Raw genomic sequence first — 10000 nt, 5'->3', positions numbered from 1 at the left:
GTCACATGGAATATAATGCGAAGTAAACTATGCCTAATTCATGTTAAAATTAAGTGGACTTTGACCCTAAAGATGCGTGGTTTATGATATCAGAATAAGGAGAATTGATGAATGTATGTGTGTGTGTATGTTTGTGTGTGTTTGTGAACATAGGCTTCCTTGTTTTGAACGGCTTATTCTCTCTCTCTCTCTCTCTCTCTCTCTCTCTCTCTCTCTCTCTCTCGCTCGCCTGCCTTCTTTCTCTTCTCTTTCTTTCTCTCTCTCTCTCTCTCTCTCTCTCTCTCTCTCCCTCCCTCTCTCTTTTGCTCTCTCTCTCTCCCGCACTCTTTTTTGTTCTCTCTCTCTCTCTCTCTCTCTCTCTCTCTTTCGCTCTCTCTCTCTCTCTCTCTCTCTCTGTCTCTCTCTCTCTCTCTCTCTCTCTCTCTCTCTCTCTCTCTCGCTCTCGCCCTCTCTCTTTCTCTTTCTCTTCTCTTTCTCTCTCTCTCTCTCTCTCTCCCCCCTCTCTCTCTCTCTCTCTCTTTCTGCTCTCTCTCTTTCTCCCTCTCTCTCTCTCCTCTCTCTCTCTCTCTCTCCTCTCCTCTCTCTCTCTCTCCTCTCTCTCTCTCTCTCTCTCTCTCTCTCTCTCTCTCTCTCTCTCTCTCTCTCTCTGTTATTAAATGCTCTTCAGTATGAGACTTATTATGTTAGACTGATATTTTTCAATGTTCTCAATAATTATAGTGTACCTTTAAATAAGTTATTATTGGACTTAATGGACAAAGTGACAATGTTAATACTATTAATTAGTGCACTTCAGGGATTAAGTTAACTTTTTTAAAGATTAATAATTTTATTGAATAAGGATTATCAATACAATATGATGTAGCTACAGTATCAAAGATTATATGAAACAAGAATTAGACCAAGAATTTTGGATTCTTGACACTTACAAATAGACAGTTATGACACTGCTAAATAATTATCAGCCAAACTTGATAAAAACTAAATTAACAACATTCAGAACTATGTTATAGCTTAATTAGTCAAAAATCATAAAACAAAATAGCAATCATTATAAAAAACAATTGACCGTGTAATATCTCACAAAGTAATGAATTAATTCGAAATTACACAAAAGAATACAAATCACAAGATAATGAAATAAAAACAGAATGGAAATTCTATGTGAATGAAATGCTATTCTAAAAGGATAAACAATTAGTTAATTATCGTAAACACAAACCAAGTTGTATTTCGACGATCTTACATTAATTAGCCATCAAGCAAATAAAACAATAATGATGATAAAACCAAAGTCTTGATAGATAAAAAATCAATTTTAGGCTCTATCGAACAGCAACACACTTCCGCTGAGCTATCAATCTTTGAAAACAATTAATTATCTTATCAGACTTACAGACTAACCTATATATTTCCATTTAATGTTGATGAATAAACACCTAACACCATATTGCCACATCAGTTTAATTCGAGAATCGAGTTATTCCATTGTCCCATAAAAATGATTTTCTTTCTAATCCCAATGTTCCAGAATAACTCTCCCATGTTACTGTCTTCCATTGTTAGTTCCTGTACACTTTGTTCCACGACGATGGTACACTAAATGACTTCAAACGTGGAACCATGACCTGGAACCAACTCCTTTGTGATATGAGAAATATTAATAACTCAAATACACTAAAAAAGAAATTAAATGAACATTTCTTTAAATCACCAATGGCATCAGGTTTCAAAATATAAGAATAGAAAAGGTTTATATGTACTTTATGTGTATAAATATAAATAAATGTATTTATATTTATAAGTAAGATTATTTGTATTCTGTGTTTAGCTTATATTTATATGTACTGTTATATCCCTATGTATATAATAAGTATAACAATTGTGAGAAATGGAATAAACTATTTTGAATTTGAACTTAAATTTTGAATTAGTCCACAGTCACTGAATATCCTATTTCCTATATATTTATCCTAAAATATTTCCTATATATTTATCCTAAAATATCCAAAAATATTTCTCTTTTATTTTCGATATAGGGCTCATCCGGTCACGCCCTTCCTATCACATATCCATTCCTTAGAGTTAGAAAAATACCCGCATCCGGACTTTTCTGTGTCCCAGCAAATTCTTAACATTCTGTTTATCACTCTTTTTTCTACCTCCTAATAATTTTTTTTTATCACTGTTTATCACTTTTATTTATCTTTTCCCACCTCTTACCTCTTAATTCTGTTTATCACTTTTTTTTTCTACCTCCTAATAATTTTTTTATCACTGTTTATCACTTTTATTTATTTTTTTTCCACCTCCTACCTTTTAATTCTGTTTATCACTTTTTTTTCTACCTCCTAATAATTTTTTTTATCACTGTTTATCACTTTTATTTATTTTTTTCCCACCTCTTACCTCTTAATTCTGTTTATCACTTTTTTTTCTACCTCCTAATAATTTTTTTTTATCACTGTTTATCACTTTTATTTTTTTTCCCACCTCTTACCTCTTAATTCTGTTTATCACTTTTTTTCTACCTCCTAATAATTTTTTTTTATCACTGTTTATCACTTTTATTTATTTTTTTCCCACCTCTTACCTCTTAATTCTGTTTATCACTTTTTTTCTACCTCCTAATATTTTTTTTTTATCACTGTTTATCACTTTTATTTATTATCTTTTCCACCTCCTACTTCCGAGTTTATTTCTTGTTCCCAGACTGATGCACTTTAAATTACATTGCGATCGATTGGAATCACTTGTTATTTTGCACTTTGTGATTTCTGTTTTATTTCTGTTGGTCCATCACGTGGTGTCACCTTCTGTCACGTGATGACTTTGCTGTGTGGAGTCTGGTCGAGTCCTTGTGATGTTATTCTCTCTCTCTGTTTATCTTTTTCTTTTTTTCTCTCTCTCTCTTTCTTTCTTTCTTTCTATATATATTTCTTTCTTTCTTTCTCTCTCTCTCTTTCTCTTTCTTTCTCTCTCTCTCTCTCTCTCTCGCTCTCTATCACTCTTGTTTCTCTCTCTCTCTCTCTCTCTCTCGCTCTCTATCACTCGCTCGCTCTCCTTCTCTCTCTCTCTCTCTCTCTCTCTCTCTCTCGTTCTGCTCAGCTCAGTTTCGTCTCTCTCTCTCTTCCTCTCTCTCTTTCTCTTCTTCTTTCCTCTTTCTCTCTCTCTCTCTCACTCTCTCTCTCTCTTTCCTTTCTCTCTTTCTTCTCTCTCTCTCTCTCTCTTCTTTCTCTCTCTCTCTCTCTCTCTCTCTCTGTTTGCTTCAGTAAATAATGCCAATTAACAAAGTGAATAAAGAAAAATATAATGTAAAGAGAGAGAGAGAGAGAGAGAGAGAGAGAGAGAGAAAGAGAGACAGAGAGCGAGAGAGAGAGAAAGAGAGAAAGAGCGAGAGAGAGAGAGAGAAAGACAGAGAGAGAGAGACAGAGACAGGGAGAGAGAGAGAGAGAGAGGAAGAGAGAGAGAGAGAGGAGAGAGAGAGAGAGAGAGAGAGAGAGAGAGAGAGAGAGAGAGAGAGAGAGAGAGAGAAAATAATGGGACAAAATCTCTCGCTCTCTCTAATTAGCAACACTAATAAGGGAAGGATTTTTCCAAACTGGCTATAAGTATGTAAGATTATGTGTGTGTGTTTTTAAGTTACTTATTTTCCAGTTCTTCATTTATTTGTAAACCATTTTTTTTACATTTTTATTATTTTTTTTTTTTGAATATTTATTTTATTTGATTATTTTCTTGTTATACATTTTAACATTTATCTGTTCTTTATTTATTTGTAAGTCATTTTTATATATGTGTTTTATTTTATTATTTTCTTGTTATTTTGTTTTATCATTTATCTGTTCTTCGTTTATCATTTGTTTTTGTTTTTTGTTTGTGTGTGTGTGAATCATTTGTTTGTGAGTCAATTTTCTTCTGTTTGTTAGTCGTTTGTTTTTTATTTGTTTCTGAATTATTTGTTCTTGTTTTTTTTCTGTTCGTCAGGTTTTTTCATCATTTGCCAATGTCCTTATGTTTTGTTTTATTTGTTTTGTTTGTTTTTAATTATTTCATGTTTGCCTTTTATTTGTTTATATTTTTATTTGTTTTATGTTTGTTTTTATTTGTTTTATGTTTGTCTTGTTTGTTTTCTGTTAGTTTTTATTTGTTTATTCCTTTGGCTTCTGAGATGGGGGGGCATTTTCTTGTAATGTTGTAAATCTGTAAAGTATTACTCTTATTTCCTCTCTCTCTCTCTCTCTCTCTATCTATATATCCTCTTCTTCCCAATCTTCTTCTTCCTCTTCTTTCTACTCATCCTCTTATTCCTCTTCCCCTTCCACCTCTTCTTCCTCTTCCCCTTCCGCCTCTTCTTCCTCTTCCCCTTCCACCTCTTCTTCCCTTCCACCTTCTTCCTCTTCCTTTACCACCTCTTCTTTCCTCTTCTTTACCATCCTTCTCTTCCTTCCTCATCCTCTTCCTTCTTCCTCTTCCATCCTCTTCTTTCCTCCTTCCACTTCCACTTCTTCTTCCTCTTCCTTCTCTTTTCTTCTTCCACTTCCATTTTCCTCTTCTCTTCTTCACCTTCCTCTTCCCCTTCCACCTCTTCTTCCTCATCCCCTTCCACCTCTTCTTCCTCTTCCCCTTCCGCCTCTTCTTCTTCTCTTCCCTCCACCTTCCTTTCTCTCCTCCTTCCTTCTTTCTCTTCCTCATCCTCTTTCCATCCCCCCTAGCTCTCTCGACGCAAGACCCATCTCTCTGCCTCTCTCTATATCTATATCTATCCTCTTCTTCTACTACCATCTCTTTCTCCTCATTCCTTCTTCTTTTTCTTCCACCTCTTCTTCCTCTTACTCATCCTCATCCTCTTTTTCCTCCTCATCCCACGACGCAAGACCCATCCCTAGCTCTCTCTCTCTCTCTCTCTCTCAGTCTCTCGAGTAAACTATAAAAAGGAGAGAAAAGACCTTTGATGTTTTTTCTCTCGGAAGACTTCGCGCTTTTGTGTCCAGAGGAGAAGGAGGACAAAGTTTGCGATGATTGGTGGGAGGGCTTTATCGGAATAGAGGGAGGGAGAGGGAGGGGAAGAGGGAGGAAGGGAGGGAGGGAAAGAGAGGGAGGGAGGGAGGGAGGGAAAGAGGGAGGGAGGGAGGGGGATAGGGAGGGAAAGAAAGAGGGAGTGAGGATGAGAGGGAGAGGGAGGGGGGGAAGAGGAGGAGAGAGGAGAGGGAGGGATAGGGAGGGATAGGGAAGCGAGGGAGGAGGGAGGGGGATGGGGATAGGGAGGGAGGAGGAGAGGTGAGAGGGTGAGAGGGGAGTAGGGAGGGGAAGAGGGAGGGAGGATGAGAGGGAGAGAGGGGGTGGATAGGGGAGGGAGGGAAAGAGGGGAGAGTTGAAAGGAGATGGAGAGAGTAGTGAGGTTTATGAGGGGGATATAGAGCGGAAAGAGGGAGGGGAGGATGGAGAGGAGGAGAGGAGGAGGGAGGGAGGGTGAGAGGGTGGTGAGTAGGGAGGAGGAGGAGAAGGAGGGATAGGGAGGGAGAGGGGAGGAGGGAAGAAAGGGAGGGAGGGATAGGGGGATAGGAGAGGGAGGGGAAGAGGGAGGGAAAGAGGTGGAGGAGGAGGGAGGAGGTGAAAGGGTGGGAGAGGAGGGAGGTGAGGAGAGAGGGAAGGAGGGCTAGGAGGAGGGAGAGTGTGGGATAGGAGGAGGGAGGGAGGGAGGAGGGAGGGAAAGAGGGGGCTGAGGGAGGGAGATGGCTAGGTGAGAGGAGGGATAGGAGGGAGAGGAGAGAGGGAGAGGGAGGGAGGTGGAGAGAGCTGTGAGAGGTGGGGTAGGGAGGAAGAGAGGGAAGGTGAGAGGGTGAGAGATGGAGAGAGGGTGAGAGGGAGGGAGGGAGGAGAAAGTGAGAGGGAGAAAGAGTGAGAGGAAGTAGAAGATGAGAGGGTAAGAGGGAGAGACTGTGAAAGGGGGTAGTAGGGAGAGAGGGTGAGAGGAAGAGAGGGTGAGGAGGAAGAGAGGGAGAGAGGGGCAAAGAAAGGGGCAGTAGTAGGGAGTAGTAGGGAGAGAGGGAGAAAGGGAGAGAGAGAGGGAGAGAGGGTGAAAGGATGAAGGAGAGAGTGAGAGAAGCATGGGAGAGGGGGAGAGGGGTGGTAGGAGGATGGAAGAGAGGGGGGAGAATGGGAGAGAGAAAAGAGAGGGAGAGTTTTGAGAGAGGGTGATAGAAAGAGAGAGTGAAAGGGGAGAAAGTGGACAGGGAGAATGGTAGAGAGAGGGAGAGACGGGGTAGAAAATAGATGGGAGAATGAGAGAAAGGGAGAAAGATGGAGAGAGAAAGGAGAAAAGGCAGAGAAAGAGAGAGAGAGAGAGAGAGAGAGACGAGAGAGAGAGAGAGTAGAGAGAGAGAGAGAGAGAGAGAGAGAGAGAGAGAGAGAGAGAGAGAGAGAGAGAGAGAGAGAGAGAGAGAGAGAGAGAGAGAGAGAGAGAGAGATACAAGCAGAGAAAGGGAAAGAACAAACACGACACGCAGAGTGACAGCAAAAAAAATGAAAGAGAAAGAGAGAGAGAAAAAAAAACAGATCAAGAAATAAAAAGAAAATATCCATAAACAGCAAAACACAAATAGAGAGAATGACAAAAGAAGTGAGTTTATCCCTCTAATTAAAGAAGGAAGACGCAAAATCCCAGATAAAATGCTTAAGGGCAGTCATTTGAATTTCCTAATTAGGCAACTCCTTGGCTGTATTTTTGCTCTTGATAAATTTTGCTTATAGGAACTATTGGCTCTCTCTCTCTCTCTCTCTCTCTCTCTTCTCTCTGTCTGTCTCCGCCCTTCTCTCTCTTTATCTCTCTCTCTCTTTCACTTCTCTCTGTATCTCTCTCTCTCTCTCTTTCACTTCTCTCTGTATCTCTCTCTCTCTCTTTCACTTCTCTCTGTATCTCACTCTCTCTCTCTCTCTGTATCTCTGTCTCCGCCCTTCTTTCCCTTTCTCTCTCTCTCACTCACTCACTCAAAACATCCCCTCTCTCTTTCCCAACACCTCTCTCTCTCTTCCTCTCCCTCTCATCCTCCTACATTTATCCCTCTCATTTCCCTCTCCTTCCCTTCTCTCTCTTATTATCTTTCTATCCTCCTCCCTCCCTCTCTCTCTGTCTCTCTCTCTCTCTCTCTCTCTCTCTCTCTCTCTCTCTCTCTCTCTCTCTCTCTCTCTCTCCCTCTCTCTCTCTCTCTCTCTCTCTCATCTATCTCTCTCTCTCTCTCTCTCTGTCCCTCCCTCCCTCCCTCCATCCCTCCCTCCCTCCCTCCCTCTCTCTCTCTTTCTCTCTCGCTCTCTCTTTCCTTCCCTGCTCTTTGTCCTCAAACTGTTACAAACTTCGTAGGGTTTCTTAAATCACAACCGTCGTTAAGTTCAGGTAAGAGTCCGAGACCCAAAAAAAGGATAAAAAAAGGAAGGAGGAAAGAACTTCAAAGATTTAAAACACAACATAACAACTCAGACATTTTAACGCGAAGTTTACTCACTGTGTTGGATTTTTCTCCGGTCTGTATCTGCTTGTCAGTGACTTTCTAGATGACTGAATATATATATATGAATATATATATATATATATATATATATATATATATATATATATATATATATATATATATATATATATATATATATATATATATATATATATATATATATATATATATATATATGTGTGTGTATATGTATGTGTGTGTGTGTGTGTGTGTGTGTGTGTGTGTGTGTGTGTGTGTGTGTGTGTGTGTGTGTGTGTGTGTGTGTGTGTGTGTGTGTGTGTGTGTGTGTGTGTGTGTCTGTGTTTGTGTGTGTGTGTGTGTGTGTGTGCATATATATATATATATATATATATATATATATATATATATATATATATATATATATATATATATATATACACACACACACAAATATATCCCGCGAATATTCGAAATGTGAAATTCTGAAACAATTTACTCCCTCCTAGCAAAGGTCAGAACTCCGGAAACACGAAAGAGTAGCAAGAGTTAGGGAGAAGTCTGCGGGATCCAGAGCGAGTTCCTGCGATTTGTTTTGATGCCGCGATTCCACTGGACAGAGCCGATGGTTCTTTTCGCAGTGTGAACGCCACGGATGGGTGGGTTGGTTCCAGCCCACAGAAAATCACTAAATGAAATTTATGGGTAGTCTGACCTTATCTTAAGACCATAGTAGGTAAGAGGTCATCAGGACGAGGCGTGTTACGAAGCTAAGTAGACCGATTGTAAAGTCTTCATTATTATAATGGTTTCCTGTTGATGCCGTGATTCCACTGGACAGAGCCGATGGTTCTTTTCGCAGAGTGAGCGCCACGGACGGGTGTGTTGGTTCCAGTCCGCAGAAAATTGCGGGATTCCAATTAAATTTATGGATAGTCTGGTTACCGTACCTTAATGGAATTAATTATAGGTGACAGTCCCGGTAGTATCAATGAATAGATTGAGATTCCATTTTTTTTTTTTTTTTTTTTTTTTTTTAATGAAGGGTAAGAGAGGAAAATTATGAGGATTACAAGGAAAGGGGAATGATTGGTTTATGTCCGAGGAAAAGCATGGGAAGATACCTGTTGTATGGATGTGAGGGTCTCGACTTATTTATATTTTATTTATGTTGTTGATTATTAATTTATGATTATTAGGAAAAGGAAGGGTATAAAATTAACCATAAAATGAGTTAACAGAGAATATTACTTGTTTATATCAAAATATTTATTGCAAAGATTTAAATAATAATATACCCCTACTTATTATCATATGTTTATAGAATAAAGTGCTAATGGTTAAAAATATTTCCATAACCATTGTCTATCTGGCGCACACAATAGACGAATGTAGTCAGTCACGATCGGTATATTACGCTACCCATAATCAAGGTGGTACAAGAATTGAGTACATTTATTATAAATGGTAACTTATATATGTATATGAAACATATATACGTATGTATTTCCTTCTGTTTGCATATATATATATATATATATATATATATATATATATATATATATATATATATATATATATATATATATATATATATATGTACATGCACGTATTTGTATATGAATTTAGGATTTGCATTGAATCAAGGTATCCACATACACTTATATTAATATTCAATACGTTTTACAAAGCCCAGAATGTTAATTCACTTTGGTCCTGAAGCACAATGTTTCCCGTTCTCTCACGTTGTCACTGCGTTCACTAAGTCAGCTGACAGGAGAGCGAGTTCGCCCACGCCCGCGGCGGGTCGCTCTTCGCCCCGCCATGACAATTAGGGAAACACCGGGCGCGGAAATTGTTCTCTGGCCCCGAAGGACGTCGCTCGCCCTCTCCCTCTCCCACAGGAGGCGCTTCCCCCGCGAGAGCCCAGTCGGCGCCAGGTTCGCTGCCTCGTGCTGGGAGGGCCTGCTACCTCCCTTCGCGCAGGGAGTTTCCTCGAGGGAGGAGCGAGACGACCTGGGTCATCACTCGGCCACGGAGGTCACCATCGAGACCTCCATCTCGTCGTCGTCGTCCGGGACGACCAGGTGGACCTGCAGCGAGGGCGGCTTGGTCGGCTTGTGGGCGGCGGAGGGCGGCGCCCCCGGCATCTGCTGGAGGGGCTCCGGCGGCAGCGCTATCGTGGTCCTGAACTGCTGCTGGCCCGGAGCCGCCGCCGCCGCCCTCGGCAAGTCTCGCAGCCGCCCGACGGAGGTGACGCAGCGGCCGAAGGCGGAGAGGGCGCCGCAGAGGCACGAGGACAGCGCCGACGCCGCCGTCTGCCGCTCGGCGCGCCCCGACCGCCCGATGATGGCGACGAGGCCCAGCAGGTAGAGCGCGAGCACCACGCCCACGTAGCAGAGGGCGTGGTGGGTGGCGTCGGCGTGCATCTGGGCCAGCTGGCGGTGGATCAGCTGCACGTGCGGCGTGGCGCTGGCGTTGCCCTGGCACTGGCACCACAGGATGTCCAGCGGCACCAGATCCATCTGCGGGAG

The 10000-nt window shown here is 41.3% G+C and overlaps 1 protein-coding gene across 2 annotated transcripts in view; it reads right to left on the bottom strand.

Annotated features, from left to right (window-relative positions):
* Positions 1-9116: 9116 nt before the first annotated feature.
* The window catches only part of LOC138859882 (uncharacterized), a 7969-nt gene continuing 7085 nt past the window's right edge, over positions 9117-10000 (bottom strand). For both annotated transcript variants that reach the window (XM_070116219.1, XM_070116220.1), the window contains exon 2: positions 9117-9991. In XM_070116219.1, the coding sequence (XP_069972320.1) occupies positions 9491-9991 (501 nt within the window). In that variant the 3' untranslated portion in view covers positions 9117-9490. The remainder of the gene's footprint in view (positions 9992-10000) is intronic.

The sequence above is a fragment of the Penaeus vannamei genome, chromosome 38, assembly GCF_042767895.1.
Source record: "Penaeus vannamei isolate JL-2024 chromosome 38, ASM4276789v1, whole genome shotgun sequence".
Classification (NCBI taxonomy): domain Eukaryota; kingdom Metazoa; phylum Arthropoda; class Malacostraca; order Decapoda; family Penaeidae; genus Penaeus; species Penaeus vannamei.
This window is presented reverse-complemented; position numbering and strand designations above follow the sequence as displayed.